At 54.9% G+C, this 21,971-nt stretch overlaps 1 protein-coding gene and 1 long non-coding RNA gene across 5 annotated transcripts in view; one reads left to right on the plus strand and one right to left on the minus strand.

The window, feature by feature from the left end:
- The window catches only part of TNS1 (tensin 1), a 201,261-nt gene that overhangs the window by 96,773 nt on the left and 82,517 nt on the right, over positions 1–21,971 (minus strand). For all 4 annotated transcript variants that reach the window (XM_042995305.1, XM_042995306.1, XM_042995307.1 and 1 more), the window contains 3 exons: positions 14,876–14,917; positions 1,468–1,509; positions 419–469 (listed from right to left, as the gene is read on the minus strand). Coding sequence is in view for 1 of the 4 variants with exons in the window: in XM_042995307.1 (XP_042851241.1) it covers positions 419–469; positions 1,468–1,509; positions 14,876–14,917 (135 nt within the window). In the remaining 3 variants the exon portion in view is untranslated. The remainder of the gene's footprint in view (positions 1–418; positions 470–1,467; positions 1,510–14,875; positions 14,918–21,971) is intronic.
- On the plus strand, positions 6,918–10,162 carry LOC122241022. Its single transcript, XR_006220936.1, has 2 exons — positions 6,918–6,951; positions 9,073–10,162. It is a non-coding gene; the product is annotated as an uncharacterized LOC122241022 (long non-coding RNA).

The following is a 21,971-nucleotide window of genomic DNA, read 5'->3' on the forward strand; positions in this document are numbered from 1 at the left end:
GATGACCCTCTGTGAGCCCAGGAGTCCTTCTTCGCCTCTGTCCTTAGTCCCTCTGCTATAGCTCTGCTAGTATCCTGCTCACCACTGAGCCAGACCTCACAGCACACCCTTGCTGCCTCCCTCCCCAGCCTGGAGCACTGAGGTCTGGCAAAGTGATGGGCAAATGAGCTCTGGATCCAGCCGAGCTGGGAGCCAAAGCCAAGACTGAGGTCCAGTATGTAAGTCCATGGGGCTTGTTCACCATTCCAACCCCTCCTCCCCTGCTCAGCCATAGCACTCAGAGACCCCTGCCTGTCCTTCTGGAAAGGAGGTAAGGGATGCTTCAGCAAGGCAGGTAGTATACATCATCCACACCTCCAATCCCCCTGGGGCACCATGAGCCCAGCCAAACCCTTCCCTTCCCCATCCCCATACTTACGTCTTCCTCAAGGCTTTTCCGTGTGTTTCCACCCCGGAAAGCTCCTTCTCCCTGGAGATGGAGAAAAAACACAGTCAGAGAGGGGAGTCAAGGAAAGTAATCAAAGGGTACCCTCGTTTTTCACCTACTGGGATTGGCAGGAGGGAGCTGGCAGAAGGGCCTCGGAGGCAACTTAGTTGTGTGTTTAGCATTTCTTTGCCCACTAAAAGCCCCTCAGAGCCAACCAACCCTCTCATTTGTTTTATAATTTTCCTCTTCCCATTTTGCAGGTAAGAAAAGTGAGGTACAGGCAGGCTCATGAATTGCCAATGGCCACACAATTAGAAGCCTGAATGAAGGGGGTGCCTAGGTGGCTCAGTCGGTTAACCGTCCAACTCATGGTTGCAGTTCAGGTCATGATCTCACGGTCTGTGAGTTCGAGCCCAGCATCAGGCTCTGTGCTGGTGGTGTGGAGCCTGCTTGGGATTCTCTCTCTCCACCCCTCCCCTACTCCTGCTCTCTTGCTTGCTTGCTCTCTCAAAGTAAATAAATAAACTTAAAAAAAAGAAGCAGCTTGGATGAGGCAGGATCTGAACACAAGCCCTCCAACTGTAAGCCCATTATTATGTGTCGGCCATTGCCAGGAGATCCCCCTCAGCTGCTAATCTCGGTTTCCACACTCTGGGACTCACCCACTCTCTTCTCTTCCTCCTCATGCAGCCTTGAGGAAATTGGAAAACTGTCTGTCTTTCTGCTAAGTCAGAAAGTTTGGAAACATCTGCCCGGCTTTCTCACATTCTACATATTTAATAAAGAAACCCACATTTAACCACTGACCTCTCCCACCTGCCTCCCTAATTCCCTAGCAATCTATTTCCAAACACGTAAGTGATGTCAGATGCCCAGGTCCCCACGTGACCCACAAGCCCATCACTTCCCCCCAAGTTCCCCAAGTCTACTCCAGAAAGATGTCCCCAAACACATCTGTTCACTTTCCCCCAAATCCACCTTCTGCTTTCTGGGCTTCCCACACTATGCCCAGACTGTTTCCCACACCTGCTGCCACTCACCGGGTCAGCTACATTCTTTGGGGCATTCTCAGGGTTGATGGGCTGCAAAACACAGGGAGAAAACAGTGTGAGGCCTCAGGGCGAACAGCCACAGGTTGGGTCTCAGGCTGGCTCTCTCCCCAGGGCTGATGGCCGTGAGGGGCGGAATTCCTCTTGAAGCAGGGCCCATGCCGCCGACCCAAGGCTCAGACGTAACCTGGCTAGCCCCATGCTTGGGAGGCAGAGTTTGGAAAACGTAAAATAATCCGACTGGTACTAGAACGAGCCAGCTCGACGAACCTCTCACCAAGGCCTGTGATTCAATTGTTGACCCCTCCAAAAGGAACACAGAGAGGGTCAAGGTCATGCCTATCCCTACGTGCCAGCTGTCTTCACCTGCACCGGCACATTTATTCGTGACGAGAACCCAGTGAGGTGGGTCCCATTATTACCTTTGAGCCCCCACTTCACAGAAAAGGACAAGGTAAATGAGTAGCCCAAAGTCATGGACTACTACTGGCCACAACAGGATCTGAACCCCATCTTGGGACTCCGCGCTTCGTGGTCTTTGTGTGAAATCCCCACAGTCCAGGATGAAGTCTTCCAGAGACTTAACTCTTCTGTGGGCTTTCAAAGCCCCCCACCATTAGCCCTGCCCCAAAGCTCTGCCCCATCCAGACCTGTCCCTAGATCTCCTGGTTTATTCCCACATTCAGGCCTTTGCTTGCGGAATGGCTCCTGCATCCACACTCTTTTCCGACAAGGTCTCCGCCCCGAGGCCCTTCCTGAACACTCATTAAGGAGGACTCCCTCCCACCTTGGAACTCCAATAAGCCTGCTCTCTGTGCTATGTCTCTGGTCCTTCGGGTATAAATAATCTCATCATGGGAATATGTCTTGTTCACCAAATACTGTTTTGTGAGTCTTACTCACCTGCCTCCAAAAAACATTCAAAGCAGCATTTTTACCAACTCAGCTGCCATATCCCTCACGCCAGGGACTGGGATATATGTGTAGCCGGCCACCAATACATGCCGGCTGATCCTGTCCTAATGCTGATCCTGGACTGATCCTGTCCCTGATGTTGGCTCCACCCTTTCCCTGCCAGGACAACATTAGTGTTTCCTACTAAAGGGATCCTAAAAAGCGGGTTCCTTGGACTCCCCCATACAGGAGAGAAACTTCCCATTCCAGATCCAATTCCTGGCTACAGTCTCGAGGGCTCTGTTTCCCACCCAGTAAAGTTCCAGGGGCCCCTGAATCACACAGAAGGACGTGAGCATGACCATGAGGGTTAGAAAGCAAGCCGTTGCCATGATGAGCAGGAACCAGCTTAGGACAGTGTCTCAGAATAGGAAACGCCTGCCCTGACCCCATTCCTGGTGAGCTGCTCACCCCTGTGGAAGACAGGGGAAAGGACAGAATGGCCTCTGAAAGGTTCTGGCATCAGGGAGGAGAGCTGGGCATGGAGGAAGAAAGCCAGCTGGGATCAAGGTAGCACTGCTCTTTCTGGAAATGGCCCAGACCCCTTTACCCCTATGGCCTGGAAGATGGGAGGCTGAGGCCAAAACTTCTTTCCAGAAGATGAAACTTCCTGAGTAGTTCATGGCCAAGACAATGTGGATTGTTGAGGGAGGACAGGGCCCAGGAACAGAGTAAGAGATGGGGAGACAAGTCAGCCAGCGCCTCCCAGGCCCCAGGTCAGCCCGCCTGGAGTCTGAGGATGACTCTGGAGAAGAAAAGATGTCACATTCCACTCCCTCTGAGCCCAGTCCCAGTCCTCAGCCACCCTCTTCCAGCCCCCACTCCCGGCCCACAGGCCACCCAGCAGGGGCAGTCTGGAAATCCCCAGGGACCGCTATCCCAGCCTGAGCTCTAGGAGCTGCCTGCTAACTGGGGCCAGGTTCTCCCCTCAGCCTCCAACAACCACGAGCCCCAACCAGGGGAGTCCTCGGCAGTGGTGCCCTGACCCTCCCACTATCCCTTCTGGTCCAGGGCTCTGCAACACTCCTGTGGAGACTGTGGCTAAGCAGGAAGGCCCAACTGCCTCCTCTCTGAGCTGTTCTAGCCTCCAGGAAAGGAGGAACACTCCAGGCAGGCTGATCCCAGGGACCTTCTGTGTGCACAGTCTACACCACAGAACTGAGATTTGAATCCAGATCTCCCAACTCCAAAGCCCTCACTCTTAACCAGCCTGCCTAGATGGGGGGGGGGGGGGGGGGGGGCGGTCAGAAAGGTCAGAAATTGGGTAGGACAGAAAAGGTGGAGACAAAGTACCTGCCCCAGGCTCATCACAGGCCCTTAGGAGGCCCTCATCCTGCTCTGGGTAAAGCCTCCTGAGAGGCCTGACTCTGGGCAGAACAGGCTGTGAACCGGGCAGGCAGCGGGAGGGGAGGAGGGGAGGATCTCAGAATCCCCTGGAGGGCTGTGGACATACAGGTGGCTGGGCCCTGCCCAGAGGGTCTAATCCAGTGGCCTTATGGTAGAACCCAAGAACGTGCATCTCTCAAAGGTTTCCAGGTGCGGGGATGCCACTTTGAAAACCACAGGTCTAAGCTAACAGCGTTAGCAGCCAGGGCCCTGTCCTGACTCTCTCTGCTACTAACTTGTGACCGCGAGCAGGTCACTTTGTCCTTGCTCCTCAACAGGGCTGCGGAGCGCTATTTTGTGAGCACCAAATGAGACGGAGCACATTAAGCACTTAGAATAGGGCCTGGCACTTGGAAGCTCTCAATAAATGTTAGCTGTTATTTACCGTTTCCACCCTGCACACTCCCAAGGCCCACCCTACCCCACCTTGACCCTCCTGCTCCACCCCTCCCCAGGGAGACGAGTCAATATTAGAAACCACAGGCCTCAGCACTGCAAGAGAAACTTCCCTCCTGGCCAGCGATCATCTGAGCACCAGCCCCTCGGCCCCCACCCCTTCCCCAGGCCAGCTGGAGGGTGGCCACAGGGTCAGCCATCAGATGCCTTCGACTTAGTGGTCGACATGCTTTCTGAGAAGATAAAAATTTCCAAAAACCCCTCCCGAGCTAGACACCCAGTGTTACCCTGCGGTGTTTGCAAATACAGCCCAGCATGCACACTGAGCTCCCCACCTCTCTGTCTTGCATCCCAGTCCTCCCAGGTTTGAAGTCCTGCTTCTCTGTCCCCCAGGCACCGCCAGCCCTGGGGCTTCTGGGAATGAAAAAGGCAAGGGACTGGGAGCACAAGGTCACGGTCTCCCTGAGGCTGCCCCTGCCCCAGCCCCTTGACTGTGCTGTAGGGAAGCCCCCAGAGCACCCCAACCTGTGGGCCCTGAGCTGGCCGACCCAGAGCTCCGATGGCCACAGCGACCCACTCAGCCTGGGCTGTCAGCCCACCTTCGGGACGTGGACACACACCCACTCAAACATTCTTTTTCCCCGTTCCCTGGTTTAGTTTTCTTCTTCGAACCCCTTGCTCTCCAACACACTATGTATTTTACTTGCTTATCTCATTTAGGGTTTTCCTGCCCCACTACAAGGTAAGTCCCCATAGCCCCCAGAGCCTGGGGCGGGGCCTGGCACACTGTAGGCCCTCAGCAAATAGCGACTGAGTGAGTTAACCATGAGAGCCCCTCACTATCTTCCCTGGCCCCCTGACCATGCTCACCCCTGACCGTGAGGCTGGTACCCCCAGACTTCCTGGAGCCGAGCTCTCTGACCTCCATCTTTGCTTGGATTTTGGCCAGGACCTTTCTACACACACACACACACACACACACACACACACACACACACACACCATCCTTGCACACCACTCCTAAGAACACCAGCTCTGAGAAGGACCTCAGACACCATCTCCTCCCTCCCTCCCTGTTTCACAGATGGGGAAACTGAGGTGCAGAGAGGTCTGAGTCCCCCAGCCTCTCGCAGGAAGGTCTACGGCAATACTGGGGTTGGCACCCAGGTCTCTAGACCCCACCGCTGAGCTCACCTTGCTGACCCTCACCCCAATCTCTAGCCAACCTGCAGGACACGTTAGCAGGAAGGCTCTCCCCTACCTTCTCCCTGAGGCTCAGCTGCAGAAGGATATAGCAGATGAAGCCCAGACAGGGAGGGCACCCCTCATCTAGCCCCACCCCTACCCAATCCCAGCACAAAACCCAGATCTAAGGACCCCAGGCTTTCCGAAGCTGAGGGCGGTCAACTCACAGCCCCGCCAGGGGTCTTCAGGAATCCTCCTTGCCCCCAGCCAGAACAATGCCAAGCAGGTGGCAGGGTTTGGACCTGGTGCCACTTGATGGCCAAGCCTTGCTCTTCACAGATCACCCTGCTCTAGGGTCCCAAACTCTAAGTCTGCAGCGAGGCAGGGACTAGGGTGAGGTGCTTAGGGCAGAAAATGTAAGGAGGCATTCACTCTCGGGCAGTTCAACGTGCACCCACACGACCCTGAGAGCAACATGCCTTCTCACATTTTCCACCATGGGTGCCTCACCTGCCTTACCTCTTCCTGGCCCTCGTCTGGGGATGCCTTTTCATAACATCAGCACAATAACAGTAATTGTTCATTGAGTGCTAATGATCTGGGCGTCATATCAGGTTCTTGACTTTCACGATCATCAATCCGCATCACCACCCTGTGAGGTAAGCAGGACCCCATTTTACAGTTGAGACAGAAGGTCCAGGAGATTCAGTAATTTTCCCAACACAGCACAGCTAGTAGGGAGGAGGGCTGGGATTCAAACCAGGCTCCCTCACCATCTCTCAGGTTCTAGCTCCCCTCCCTGGCAATGATCTTCACTCATTGAGAGTTCCTCTCAATCAACTGCCCTCCTGTTGGGAACAAGCTTTCTGTGACTTAACGACTAATTGTCTCGGACCCTCAGGAGGAAGAGACTCCTCCAATGCACTGCCATAGGAAGAGGAGGAAATGGGCTGCAGTAGAAGACACTGAGATCAGACATCAGAGAGAACTTCCTGAATGTGAGGGGTTGTGAACCACAGGGCGGATAAGGGAAACTGCACATCCTTTCCTCAAGTTTTTTGTTTTTTTTTTCCAAAAAAAGACACACGCACGCCCCCTCCATGCATGCATACCCACCCCGACTGTGTGAGCCCGAGGGGCTGGGTGGCCAGGATGCTGCCCAGGGGTTTGTGCAGTACATATCGGTGGCCTGCAGGGAGGGTGGGCTGGGGAAAAAATGTATCTGTGGGCTGCTGTTGTGGAGGAAGGAAAAGGCAAGGCAAGGGCCAATGGGGGGAGGCGGGTGGATGCCCAAGCCCAGGGCTGGGGGGAGGGGTCTGGCGCAGAATGCAGACTCAGCCTCCGGAGGAACATTCTGTCCAGAAATTCCTCACACCCTCCTCCCTTCCACCCCTTCAGCCCTCCCCACTCTTGCCCCCTGGGAGGCCTGGAATCCAGGCAGTTTTTCAGGCCCAATAGACCCCATGACATCACATCTACTGCCATGGCAACGGGCTGTGAGGTCACAGGCAGTGCTGCCTTTCAGGAGTGGGGAGAACAGGTGGGAGCTGGCAGGTAGGGCCAGCGGGGGAGCTGGGGCGTCCTCAGCCCCAGGACCCACGGCAGGTTATTCCGGGCTCACTTGCTCCGGTTCCAGAAATAGAACCCTAAGCAGATGAAAGGAGGGGCTGGTAGCATAAGGGAAGAGCAGGGAAGCGCCATTTCCTGGGCACTTAGAGGGGGCGTGGCCGGGATGGCACTTTACAGACCCCACAGCCCCAGGGGTGGGAGCAGGACCATCACACAGGATAAAATGAGCTGAGGCAGCAGAGGCTCTCTGGAACCCTTCTGGCAGATGCAGAAACTGAGCGTCCAGGGAGGCTGGCCAGCTCTACATGAGCGCAGGTCTTCGCCTCAAAGCCTGTGTTTGTCCCCCACCCTTCGTGTTAATTACGGCCATCCTGGGAACGGGGAGCCACTGGGGCTGGGCATCAGCACTGAGTGCAGGGGGCTGGAGAGAGGGTGTGGAACAAGCAAGGCTAGGCCCGGCCAGGGTAGGAGGGAGGCCAGCAGCCTGGTTCCCCCTGAAGTGTTTGAGTGAAGTCACTCCAGGGGCGACATCCTCTCCTGGGCAGGCCTAGGCCACCAGAGAAACAGAACAGGCTGGGTGTGATTAAATGGAATGTGATGCCTGATTTTCCCCGCACCCCCCAGGGAGGGGCCCGGGCAAGCCCACTCCTGTCCTCGGGCCGGCCCCAGTTCACCCCAAGGGACCCAGAGCACAGCTCCTGGCTGAGAGGGGGCAAGGGCAGGGGTGGCATGCACACACCTGGCCAGGCCAGGGGGGAGTACTCTCCCCAACACACCTCCTACCCCCTGCTCCACCCTGGATGCTTTCTCCCCTCAGCCAGGGCGCTGGGAGTCCGCTCGGCCCTTCGTCCCTGCCCCTCTAGCCACTCCTGTCGAAATCCTCTCTGCCCCCCACCAAGCACCTGTGCCAGCCTCTGGTCCACCCAGCCCTCCTCCCGCAGCCCCCTCGCCACACCCCACAGCTGGCAGCAGACTCAGATCCAGCTTTGGGTCACTTCCCCACTCACGGACCCATAACGGCCCTACTGCTTGGCTCATCAAGTTCAAGTTCCCCTGCCCAGCTTGTGAACTCCTCCCTCATCTGGCCACACATGCCGGGTTCACTCTGACTCCATTCCTGCACTCAACCAGTTCCACCAGCATGCCCAGCCAGGGCCACCAACCAGAATGAGACAGGATTGTCTGGCCCCACTTCCCCTCCCCCCCAACCCCACCCAGCAAGGGCAGACTGGCCAAAAATATTTACCCTGGATTTGCCCTGGCTCCCAACGGTAACTCACACCAAGGCCCTACCCCCTCTCTGTCTCAGCTCTCCCTCCTCCTCCCCACCTCTCTTCCATTTGCTCACATCTTAAACTGGACCTGGAACAGGAGACAGACTTCCTCAACTACCACAGCACAACCTGACTGCTTCTTTCCCTGGCTCCCAAGTACCTCTGGTCAGACCCCCGCCCCCAGGAGGGCACTAATTCATTTCCACCTGATAAATCTCTCTCTCCCCCAGCCCCCACTAAACGTGGCTCCAGAGGGCAGGGCTCCTGAGGGCAAAGGCCTGACTTTGGCCCCTCCCAGTGGAGGTCCCAGGGGTGGTGGTCAGCACATTAGTGGATGCCTTGGCCTCCAGGAACCATGTCCCTTCACAGCCCAGTCTAAGGGCAGGACCTCCACCAGGACTGCCACCAGGCACTCCTCAGAGCAGGGACCTGCCATCAGCACCGGCCTCATACCTAACAGGTATCAGTGAGTATGGGTTCCAGCAATAGACAGAGACTCCCCCCGATGGCCCCGCTGGGCCATTTGAGGTGTTAGAAAGCTCCTCTTCACATCCAAGTCTCGTCTTCTTTCTAATAACCTCCACCTACTAGGTTCTACTCCGGAGAGCAACAGAAAACAAGCCAATCTGCCCTTCCTCACGTTCTTACTCCCATTCCGCACCCACTCCGTATCTTCCCCTCTCCAGACCTCACAGCCCTTTTGCACAAATTGAGATCTTCAGCCTCCCTCACCACTCTGGGAATCTTCCTTGGAATGCAATGTCCTGAGTTTGCGCTCTCCTTTAAAAACCAAGGCTCTATGGGGTTCTTCTGACATTGCTCTGTTTTCTAGAATCTCCCAAGATGGTCACTCATGGCACACAGTGCTACAAGATGAAATTTCATCAAGAGACTGGCGTCCAAACTGAAGTGACTCCTAGCCACTCTCCTTAACGGAGGGCAAGACGGCAGCACGGGGGCTGAGGGTTCCGCACACTTCTCCGGAACCGATTAACATCACATCCTCTCCTCTTCCGTGAGGCGGCATGGTGCCTTCTTCCCTCAGATCCGTCCCTTGGGGAAGTCATCTGAAAATCTCAGGGCCACCACCTCACGCCCACGAGGATGGCTGCTATCAAGAAAACAGCATTATTCGCAATAATGAATGTTAAAACATGGAAACACGGAGGAAGCTCAGATGTCCGACGGGGGAACGGCTAAGCAAAATGTGACGCACGTACAATGGAACATTATTCAGCCTTGAAAAGGAAGGACATTCTGCCAGCACAGCACGGCCTTGAGGACATCCTGCGAAGTGAAACAAGTCAGTCACAAAAGGACACATACTACATGATTCCGCTGACATGAGTCACTTGAGTGGTCAAATTCACAGAGATACAAAGCAGAATGGTGACTGGCAGGGACTGGGGAAGCGGAGGGGGCGTTCTGTTTGATGGGTAGAGTTTTGTCTTACAAGACGACAAGAGTTCCGGAGACAGATGGGTGATGGTTGTACAGGAGTGGAATACCCACTTAACACCACTGCCTGCGCTCAAAAACGGTGAAGATGGTGACTCTTACGCTCCGTGTGTTTTACCACAATAAAGAAAAGAAAAGTCAAAAAATATTTTTTCAGGGCCTCACTGGACCAAACAGTGTTAAAGCCCTCTCATTCCTGTGACTCCATGCCACCCAACCCCACCCACCTTCTAGAAGGCCTGGCACTGTGGCAGAAAAGAACTTTACAGCCCCAGCATTAAAACGGCACCTGGCACAAGGCGGGTGCTTGGGAAATGTCTGTTGGTAGGATGGATGGACAGAAAGATGGAGGGACAGACCCTCCTTTAAATCTCAGATCCTTTGGCAAACGGGCTACATAGGTAGACTGGTGGTTGGTGCTGTTTAGAAAATAAAATCCCAGGGGCGCCTGGGTGGCTCAGTCAGTTAAGCGTCCGACTTCAGCTCAGGTCATGATCTCAGGGTCCGTGAGTTCGAGCCCTGCGTCGGGCTCTGTGCTGACAGCTCAGAGCCTGGAGCCTGTTTCAGATTCTGTGTCTCCCTCTTTCTCTGCCCCTCCCCTGTTCATGCTCTGTCTCTCTCTGTCTCAAAAATAAATAAACCTTAAAAAAAAATTAAAAAAAAAAAAAAAGAAAATGAAATCCCAACGCCTGAAACTAATGTAACATTGTGTATCAACTTCACAGCATTGACACCATATAAATAAAAGAAGGGGGGGGAGGGGAGGGGAGGGAAGGGAAGGGAATCCCAGAAAAGTCCACCTGGTTGCATTAAGTGTTTACATCAGCAGAAAGCATCTAGGGTATCCTGGGGAGAAAGCAGAACCAGGAATCAAAAACCCCACTCCAGGGGCACCTGAGTGGCTCAGTCGGTTGGGTGTCTGACTCTTGATTTCAGTTCAGCTCATAATCTCATGGTGCGTGGGTTCAAGCCCCAAGTCAGGCTCTGTGCTGACAGCTCAGAGCCTGCTTGGGATTCTCTCTCCCTCTCTCTCTGCCCCTCCCCTGCTCACAGACTCTCTCTCAAAATACATAAATAAACTTTAAAAAATAAAAAAAATAAAACCACACTCCTGACCCATCCCCTCTCCCCCACCGGCACTGCTGTGTGACCATGAACAAGTCACCTAGCCTTTCTGATCCCCAGATTGTTCCTCTGCACAATGTGTTCCTCCCGTCCACCCAGGTTGGTCTCACACTTGTCTGGAAGTGCCCAGACTTCCACACAATTCACTGTGGGTTCCGAATAGCCCAATGTCAGGGGAAGGGCTTTGAAACCCACAGGTGCCATGCAAGGGAATGCTGTCTGTCATTACTGACAGGAGTGGAGGGTGCACTGTGGTGCTGACTACTGAATATTAAATATTCCAGCTCCACCCTCTGAATAGCTCTGTGGCGTTAGGCCTCAGTTCCTCATCTGTAACACGGGGATAATAACAGCATCCCTCTTGCTGTGTTGTCATGAAGAATAAATGAGTTTATTTTTGCAAAGCTTTCAGAACAATATTTAGCAAATGGAAAGTCCCATACGAGGGTTAACTTTGAACTACTGCTCTTATTGCTATTATGGGTGAAGCCAGCCTGGGATTCCAATTGCCCCATTCACCTCTTCCTTCTCCCCCCCAACACAGACCCCGCACCGGACCTCCAATTCATTCCACAAGGCCCTTTGGAGCACCTGCCAGGGGGCTGGTCTGTATGAGGAGAAGCAGTGCACACCCATCTTTCGCCAGCGCAGGCCTCCTGGGTGCCAGGCTGTGTGTGCACAAGGGCTCACCATCTGGCAGAGCTCGGTGGCCACTCCACTTGGCCACCACCCTCGGGAAATTCCTTTTGACCCTTATTTGTCAGAAGCTGAGAAAGTGGCTTCAGCAACTTCCAAGGATCAGGAGTGTCCGTGGCAAACAAGCCCTCTCTCTCCCCTCTTCATCCTGCCCCCACCGAGAGACCCCACAGGAGGGAGGTGACCCTAGGACCCTGCTGCCCAAGGCCTTGGGCAACATCTGTTGAGTAAGATGAAAACACGGGTTGAAGATTAAGCCACTTTGCCCTGGCTGGCCTGGCACAGGCTGGAAAATGTGTCTGGCAGGCAGAGGCTGGGCAGAAAATCCTGTGCCCAGGATGCGGGCCCCCGATCCCAGGGGGGTAAGATCTAAGCAGGATGGGTGAGAAGGCCAGAGGGAGAGCTGGGGCCCAACTGAGACATGGAGAAAACACCACGGGCAGACACACACGGTGTGGGGCACGAGGGAAGGGGGCAGGAAGACCAGAGACCAGCTCTGCCGAGGCTGAAGGAGAGGCAGCAAATGGAAAAGAAAGGAAAAAATACATCCCACCCTTTCCTCCCTCTTGTGAACCTGCTCAAAGCACTTGCCTTGCCTGCCTTGAGGAAAAGGTGCTGAGTGCCCTCAGGGGGAAGCCAAACTTTCTCCCGGTTTTCCCCTGGGCCACTTTCCCACTCTCTGGGGACAGCAGGAGAGATTCTGGCTGGAGCTCAGCCCCCCTAATAGACCCCCCCACCCACCCATCAGCAAGCCAGGGAATAGGAGCAACAGCAGCCCTGCTTACTGAGCACCTAATCTGCACCAGGCATCCGGCTGCAAGCCTTCCTTCTAGCCACCCAGTGAGCACATACTGAGCACCTACTATGTGCCAGACAGTGGGGATACAACAATGGACACAACAGTAAAAATCCCTTGTTGACACAGAGCTTACATGCTGGTATGAGGGGGACCTTGTAAGACACACAGTGTACCAGACAGCAATACGTGGAGGGACACGGAAAGCAGGGAGGGGAGACAGGGTTGCAGGGGGAAGAGAAATCTCACACTTGTGGGAAGATCCGAGGGAGGGAAAGAGCCTTGCAGGCTCTACAGCCCTGAAGCAGCATCGTGCCTGCTATGTTCAAGGGGCAGCGAGAAGACAAGGTACCTGAAGCAGAGTCAGTGAAGGAGAGAGCTTCTAGAAGGAGGCAAGGTCGGAAAGGAAACCTGTCATGTAGACCACGCACAGGCCAATGCAAGAAACTGGACTTTTACGCAAATCAAGTGGGCAGCTGCTGGAGGGCCCTGAATCCAGATGAATTAAATACATTCATTTGCTCCTTTTATTCTCTTAACAATCTCATGCGGTGGCTGCTATTACCAAATCCCAATCTGCAGAGGGGAAACTGAGGCCCAGAGAAGTTAAGCAGTGTGTTCAAGATCGCATACCACAGACTGGGGAGCCAGGACCCAAAGGGGGTAGTCTAACCCCTCACTCTTCACCAGTGCTGGGGCAGGGGGCGGGGCTGTTCTGACTCAGGTGGGGGCCCTCTGTGGGCACAAGCTGGTGTCACAACGGCTTCGCCACCAGGTGGCTGACCCAACCTCCGGGAAGGGCAGAGTCCCCTGCACAGGTGGGGCACATCACCCCGACGGGAAGACAGGTAGGAATTCCTTCTGGTATCTGACATCCTTCCAGCTGGAGTGCCAACCTGTCCCCTTTTGTCCCAACCCCTGACCCCTTCCTCACATAAACAAAGCTCACAGGACTCCAAATGGCCAGGAATCTGGCTTCTGCTCCAAGATCCCTAAAGCCCGGACCCCCCAGCTGTCCAAGACCAGCCAAGGACATTCTGTTCTCAGAGGCAAGGTGGTGGCAGTTGGGTTGAAATGATGAGACTTATGCTCCTCCTCCCTGCTCTCGGCCCGCCACGGTGACCCTCAGCAATCCCAGAGAGACTTCTCGCTGGTGGCTGCAGACCAGGCCCGCACTCTGGCCTCCTCACCACCACCTCCCCGCGGCACCCCACCCCCACTGTTGTCAGACGACGTGCGACTGGGCCCTGCGTGAATAACACTCCACATCTGGAGCGGCACAGCTGGGCAGAGCTGAGGCCCAGGAGGGCTTGAGCCCGGGGAGGCCAGAGGGAAAGGGGCGGCCGCTGCACAGAAGGGAAACAGCTTGGCAGGGCCTGGGCCTGGGGTGCAGAGGGCAGGGGCGCCACCGAGGGTCCGAGGTGTCTGAGGCACAGGCACTTCCACAAACTTGATTTCGTTCCATCAATGACCCTCAGTGGAGGGGACACTTCTCAGCACTGAGAAGGCCTGGGGAGCATCTAGAGCAACCCCTCTCTTTGACAGAAAGGGAAACTGGGGTCCAGAAAGAGGGGGGGACTGGTCCACGGTCACTCGGCCAATGGGTGTTGGAGGGAAAGAAGAGACCAGGTGGCCTGACGGAGATTGCAGTATGCAGGCTGAGCGAGCGTGTAGATACCTGGAACAGCCTGGGCCTCAGGGACACCCCTGCTCCCTCCCCCGGCCCCCACCCACACCAGGGTCACCACAGGCTCCTCTGCACCAGCAAATCTGACTGTGCCCACCGGGGCCCTCCGTGACACACCCTGCATGCACACGCATGCCCCATGTGGGGCAGACCCCTCCCCCTCCAGCCTCCAGGGCCCTGCTTGCCTCCAGCACTGGGCTGGGGAGCAGGAGGCCTTCACAGGGTGCGAAGGCACTGAGAGGGCAGGGAAGAAAAGTTCCCAGTGTTCCAAATCAGCCCAGCTGGGATCAGTCTGGAACGGGCCCCTCTCCCCAGCCCACAACTCATGAGTCCTGCCCGTCCATACTTCTCTGGAAGCCTGACAGGGGAGGGAAGGGTGGGAGACAGGGAGATGGGGCAGAAAAGCAGAGTCAGTTCCAGCTTGGAGGTGGAACGGGCCACCTGAGTGTGAGCACCTGCCCAAGCAGGTGAACTCTGTGGGTCATGCCTCCCGTCCCCCTTCCTCCAGCCGAAGGGTACTTGACCCGGGACCAGGCAGGTAGAAGGAGATGCCACCCCCTGGTCCTGGAAGCCCCAGAACAATAGGCACCTGGCCAGGCCTCGGAGGCATGCAAGATGCCCTTTTATGGGTTTTTCCAAGGACTTAAGTCTCAAATTGAAATAGGAGGCCCTGCATCTCATCAGAAGGGACCTCATGACTCATTTCCTCCCAGTCCGGCTTCAGCCTTGGGAAGGGTCCCCCTCCTCCTCCTCCCCGAATTGCCCAGCACCCTCGGGGGCTTGCAGCATGCTTAGGTCTAAAGTAAGCTGTAACCAAGGAGCTGGGGAAAGAGGAGGAGAGACCAGCAGGGTAGGGAAGGGACTGTCACTCACCACCAGTTCATGGTTGGATGGAGGAATGCAGGGGGCAGCCACCTGTGGGAGGAACAGAGAAAGGGCAAGGTTAGCATCTTTCATCCCCATAGAAAACCAGGGCCTCCTGAGATCATTCCAATGGTCCCACCTCCACACTAGACACCCCTTCCCTCAACTCAACACAATGACAATCTCCAGCTTGAGAGGCCACTGGAAGCCCGCGCAATAACATGGGAAAACGTTCAGGCAATAATGCTTGGTAGAGGGGATGCCGCAGGAGGCAAAAACGAAATGTGTATCACAATTTTTCAGTTCTGTAGAAAAACACACAGAAGACTGGAGGTCAGTGCACCAGAATTTTTCACAACAATGGGTTGAGGTAATAAGAATAAGGATTTTTTTTTCTTTGCTCTACGTTCTACAGTAGGCTAAGATTTGTTTTAAATTTTTTTAAAAACACGTTTAAGACCTCTAAGAAAGGAGGTTCTCCCCAGCACCAGGGCATCTCACCAAAAACGGCAGTGTCTGGGGTCCCCTCAGCATGTGGGAAGCAGGCTGGCGAAGGGCCCCTGCCAGCTCTTCCCAAGGAAGCCTTGAGGGGCGAAAGCACCCTGTATGGGTGAGCTATTGTTTGTTTGGTTTTTTTTAAGACGAAATTTATTGTCAAATTGGTTTCCATACAACACCCAGTGCTCATCCCGACAGGTGCCCTCCTCAATGCCCCTCACCCACCCTCCCCTCCCTCCCCCCCATCAACTCTCAGTTTGTTCTCAGTTTTTAGGAGTCTCTTATGTTTTGGCTCCCACATCATCCTCATCTTCCTCTCCGATGGAGGCGGGGGTGGCAACTTGGGCCTCCAGACAGAGGGACTGGGGAGGGAGGGCTGCATTTCTCCCTTCCCTGAGATAACAACCCCCCCCCCCCACCCCAGCCAGGGCAGCCAAAACCACTACGCTGACAATTAGCAGGGCCCTTTATCAGAGGCGCAGTGTGTTCTTTTTTTTCTAGCCGGGACACGTTTTTCTTGGAGCTCATACCTCAATCTTGGCTCCAGTTCCCAACCCAAGGGGCCCACAGAGGGGACTAGGGGGAGGCTCTCCCTCGGGCATGAGGGTGTCTGGGCACAAGCCCTGGATCACCAAAGAGGGGGTTGCTGCCTCCTCAAACAGTGGGCAACCCCTGCCCCAGCCACCACCCCAGTGAAGCGGTAACGGTGACAGCCCAGGCCTTGCTGGACCTGGCTGTTGACGAGAAGCCACCCTCAGCCGGGCCCTCCCTCCACCTGACCCAGGCTGTCCTCCAAGCAGCCCAAGGGATCCCCAGGCTTGACACACCAGCCCAGAAGGGGACAACACATGACTGTGTGCCCTGAGCTCTGCAAGGCGTGGAGAAACTAGGGGTTTAGCATCCCCGGGTTCTTGACCCAGTCCTGTTACAGGCTTGCTGCCCAGCTCATTCTCCAGCAGAGAAGCCTGAGTTGAATCTCAGTATCTACGGCCCGGTACTCAGCATTACTCCGAGATTGTTGCGAGACTCATGTATGAGGCCAAAAAAGGGAACAACAGCTAACACCTGCTGAATGTGGACTATAGAAATGACAGGCATTATTATTATCAGTGCTTGACCCATATTAACTCATTTAATCCTTCCAGAAACCCAAAAGGGTAGGTGCTATTATAGCTTCACTTGAGGCACAGGGGGCACAGAGAGGTTAAACAACTTGCCCAAGGTCACACAGCTGAGAAGTGAGCAAGATCTGAACCCAGGCATTCTGATTCCCAAAATGAAATGTGAAGGAGGACTCATCCCCTATGTTCAAGAGAATGAGGAAACATGGGGGGAATGTTCTCACAAGTTCAGGGTTCTTGACACATACCAGCATGGAGCCATGAGTGACTGTTTTAGAAGTTTCAGGGAGGGGAGTCCAGGGCCTGGAGTGGGGTGGAGGATGCCAGGAGAACGGAGTGGGAAGGAAGGGAAGGCCCCAGCAGAGACTGTGGCCTGCGGGGCTCCCTACCTTCCCCACCCACCAGACAAGGTCTCAGACAAGGGACACATGGGTGTCCCCATCAGGCGCCTTCAGGGCAGGAGTCCTGAATCTAGCAGTGGCCTCCTCCCTGTCTCCTCCCATCCCCAACCCCATTCAGGGGCTGCAGGCTTCAACCTCCTGGGGCCAGGCCCCCAGTGTCTCCTCCCATACCGCTCTACCATTTATGGGTCCCTCGGGGCCTGGGTGGGAGCGGGTGTAATCCACAGGGCAGCGCCCTGCTCTGCTCCTTCCTTCCGGGCTGGGGCGGGGCTGGGAACCTGATGGAGGACCATACTGCGGGAGGAGGGATGCTGCGGGCTCTGGCCACAGCATCCCAGACCCGGGCAAGTCCCATCCATAGCCAGTGTCTCCCATGCCATTTCACCAGGGGATCTCTAGTCTCCCATTCAGGGACCGGGGATTGAGGGAGAGGTTATGGGTACATTTAAAGCAGGGGCAGCATGGACAGTATCCTCTGAAACAGGGGGAGGGTCTCTCTCCTAGAAACATCCTCAGGCAGTAGAAATAATGGGGGTCCAGGTGTCCTGACCCCAGGTCCCTTCCCTGCTCCTCCTGAGGCAGAACCACCCTCTAAGGATTTAGATCTGAGGGGAATCTGCGGACCCCCCAGCCAGAGGGCCTGAGGCCTGGGTGCCCCTCGTGGCCTGCTGCCCCCCAGCAGCCTCCTCCACCCGCCGCCCACAGCTGTGCATTCCAGGCCAGCCGGCCAGCCAGCCCACTAACTTTGTTGTGTGTTTCAATGTTTCTTGTCTCTCTCTCTCTCTCTCCTTTTTTTTTTTTTTTTTTTTTTTTTTTTTTGTAAGTAGAGAAATGTTTCCTTAAAAGGCTCTCTCCTTCCCTCCGGCACCCTGGCCCCTGGCCACCCTCTCAGGAGCCTGGAATGTGCCAGGGAGAGCCAGGGCCCCCTGCCACTCTGTGGCCGGTGCCTACCGCCCCACACTCCGGGTGTCAGCACTGACCACTCCCATCGCCCCTTAGGGACCGAAGCTAGAAACCTCTCTGCAGAGGGGGCAGACTCTGGGGCGTCCGTAGCGGCTCTGGGTCCCAGCCCTGTCATATCCTCGTTTCCCTGGTATCAGCAGTGCAGGATTCCAGGGCTCAGCCCCAGGAGGTCAGCCTCAGGTAAGCCTCCTCCCCTGATATACCTGCAAAACCCCATCTACACAGCGGGAGCTGAGCAGGCCTGATGCGTACTTTTCCACCCTAAGAAAGGCAACAATAAAAACAGCGGTGCTAACGCTCCCATCACACTCGCTATATGCCAGGCACTCTTCTTCACACTTTGCATAAATTAACTCATTAGTTCCTACAACAAACCTCAGCATCCTGTTTTATAGACAAGGAGTCTGAGGCACAGGGAGGTTAACAAGCTGTCCAGTAGAGGAGGCAGGACGCGAACCCAGCAGTCTGGCTCCAGATCGAGATGTGCTCCTGCCCTCTCTGCTGTGCTGATGCTCCTGTAGACGCTGGCTTCCATATGGCCGTAGTCAACAATAGTAATGGAAAGCTCACGGAATGTGGCTGTCTGTCTGCTACTGTCCTAAGCTCTTTTCCTGGACTCATTATGATCCTACTAAAAAAATGTACAGGGCACCTGGGTGGTTCAGTCGGTTAAGCATCCAACTCTTGATTTCAGTTCAGGTCATGATCTCACGGTTTGTGAGTTCGAGCCAGGGCCAGACCAGGGCCAATGCTGGGCATTCATCAACCCCCTCCCCCCCCCACTAATGTTTTCTGAGTTTCAAATGTCCCTGAGCAAAATACCAACAACAGGAACACCCTTGGAGATTCCCCCAGGGATCACGAGGGTCTAAAGCACCAGACAGCAGCCAGCCAGGCAGACAAGGGCTCTCTGCATGACCTGGCCCCTGCCCTCCTCTCCACCACCACTCTATATCCATCCCCTTGTCAAGGACCCAAATCCATAAAGGGGAGGGGGGCAGATCTCAGTCCTTTGAACACACCTAGCTCTGCTCCTCCTCAGGGCCTCTGCATATGCTGTTCCCTCTGCCTGGGACACGCTCAGCCCAGCTGTCTGCATAGCTGAGTCCTTCCCACACTTCTGGCTTAGGCTTAAATGCCACCACCCCCGAGAGGCCCTCCCTGACTCCCTTAATTTACACACATATGAGCATGTGCGCGCGCGCGCGCGCGCGCGCGCGCACACACACACACACACACACACACACACACACACACTCCTGCACTCCTGTCTCTTCCTTCACAGACCTAATTACGGTTTCTAATTATGCAGGTGTCTGTTTTCTTGTCTATGTTTCCCTTGCTAGAAAACAACCGCCATGAGGGCAAGGAATACATCTTGTTCATCACACTAGTCCCAGCACATAGTAGCTGCACACTAAATACTTGTGGAACGATGAAAGACACTCAAGGCCCGAGAAAGGAAGGCACCTGCAGCCACTAGTGGTAAAAATCACTGCCATTTGTTGGGCACCTCCTGTGTGCCAGGTGCTGGGGCTAATCCTGCCACATGCCTGTCTCTCTGAGACCTTCCAGTCCTGCAGAGTCAGTAATATTGCTCCCATTTTACTGATGAAAAAATGGAGGCTCGAAGAGATCATGACACTTGTCCCCGGTCAATCTGCTGGGGAAGGGTGCACTGCAAGTGAAATCTTGGTCTGTGGGCTCCAGGCACCCGCCTGGCATGGCCCCCAGCACCTCAGTCATGAGCAAGTGGTAGGACCCGGTCCCCAGCTGGGTGACAACTCCCATTCTCAGGGCCTCAGGTTCTCAGCCTCGGTTACATAAAACCCCAGACTCCTCAACTTGCCCAACCCTTCCAAGGAGCTCCCCACACCCATGACCACCTGGCCCCTGGGGCTGGACAGGGCCGCCTTCCCCCGGCCAAAATTAGAGCCACTTGAGTCTCTGACTTAAGCACTTCATACACTCCCCTTATCTCTAGCTAGTCTTTTGTGTGTGTGGTAAAATGCACACAACATAAAATTTACCATTTTAACCATTTCTTTTTTTTTTAAATTTTTTCACCGTTTGTTTACTTTTGAGACAGAGACAGAGTGCAAGCAGGGAAGAGGCAGAGAGAGAGGGAGACACAGAAACTGAAACGGGCTCCAGGCTCTGAGCAGCAGCACAGTGCCCAACGTGGAGCTCAAACTTACGAAGAGGGAGATCATGACCTGAGCCAAAGTCAGATGCTTAACCGACTGAGCCACCGAGGCACCCCACCATTTTAATCATTTTTCTAAAAAGTACAATTTGATGGCAATCAAGTGCACTCACACTGCTGTACAACCATCACCCCTATTCATTTCCTGAATGTTTTCATCTTCCCAAATAGAAATCCCACATCCTCTAAACAAGAACCCCCTTCCCCTTTCCTCCCAGCCCCTGGAGATCCCTAATCTCCTCTCTATGTCTATGAATTTACCTGTTCTAGGCACCTCATACACTGGGAATCACACAGCATTTTGTATCTGGCTTCTTTCACTTCGTGTTATGGGCTGAGTTATATCCCCCCAAATTCATATGTCGAAGTCCTAATTCCCCGGTACCTCAGAATGGGACTGTATTTAGAGAAAGGTCTTTAAGGAGGTGATGAAGTTACAATGAGGCCATCAGTGGACCCTCATCCCTTGTGGCTGGGGTCCTTATAAGAAGAGATTAGGACCCACAGAGAGTCACTAGAGGCACATACAAAAAAAGAGAACCACGTGAGGACACAAGGAACAGGCAAGGAGAGAGGCCTCGGAGGAAATCAAACGCGCCAACGCCTTGATCGTGGACCTCCAGCCTCCAGGACTGTATGAGGATCATCCATTCATGTCTTGCACTTAGCAGAGCGGCGTTCCTTTTTAGGGCTGAAGACTATTCCACCGTATAAGTACAGCACATTGTGTTTATCCATCCATCCTCGATGGACACCCAGGCTGTTTCCACCGAAGTTCTCGCTGACGCCTCCTGCACATCCCTGCCCCCACCGCTCCAGGCGCCCATCTCAAATGACACCAAAAGGTACACGGGAGGGAAGAAAAGGTGGGTTTGCCGAGGGCCTGCTGTGTAGCACTGACTGGGTGCTTTACGTACATTAATTTTATTCAGTCTTCATGACGAGTTTTTGTGGCAAATAGGCTCAGAGACGTTAAGCAATTGCCCAAAGTCGAACAGCTAGTAGCAATGGCAGAACCAGAAGCAGCGGCATCTGGTGAGGTTTCTGTGTACATTCACTGCATGCCAGGCACACTATGTTATCCCTCACACGCCCTGTGACCTTTTCTTAAATGTCATTTATTGCAGAGAGAGAGAGAGAAAGAGAGAGCAAGGGAGGGACGGAGACAGGGAGAGAGAGAATCCCAAGCAGTCTCCGCACCGTCAGCACAGAGCCTGACAGGGGGCTCGATCCCACAACCGTGAGATCATGACCTGAGCCGAAACCACAAGCCAGACGCCCAACCTACTGAGCCACCCGGGCACCTCTCCCTGTGGCCCTCTGGCGGTAGATAGCAGTACCCTCATCTCACAGGATCTCAAGCAGTCTTCTCAGCAATCCTGTGGATCCAAGAGGGCAGAGCTGCTAAATGACAGTGCCCGGACTGCCACCTGGGTCGGTCTGACTCCGAAACCCACTTTGCCCAGCGCACCATGCTGCCTCCATAGCCATACTCGGTGCCAGGGGCTGTGAGAGCAGAGAGCACTCGGGGTGGGGGGGGGGGCACAAGCAGGGTCCACGGAGCAGGGGGTCTCTGGGCCAGGCCTCCAGGACACACTGCTTTTGTCCGTGGGGTGTCACACCCACTACTGTTCTAAGACCCCCCAGGGTGGGCAGCCCTGGTGTCTCGTTCAGGGCCTGGAGCTCACTATGTGGATAGGGTTTTAACAGGTGGAGATGAGGAGCGGGCGTTTCACGTGGCAATGATCACGTGAATAAGGCACAGCAGGAAGAACCACTAGAAGTCTCCTTTGGCCGGGACACGGGTGGGGGAAGGAAGGAGGAGGGACACTAAAGGACACGTTGAAGGAGACCAAGGGAAGGAGGACTGGCTGCAAACTCTTTCCAGGCTGGAACTTCCTACGGGCAACTTTGCC

The sequence above is a fragment of the Panthera tigris genome, chromosome C1, assembly GCF_018350195.1.
Source record: "Panthera tigris isolate Pti1 chromosome C1, P.tigris_Pti1_mat1.1, whole genome shotgun sequence".
In the NCBI taxonomy this organism is placed as follows: Eukaryota; Metazoa; Chordata; class Mammalia; order Carnivora; family Felidae; genus Panthera; species Panthera tigris.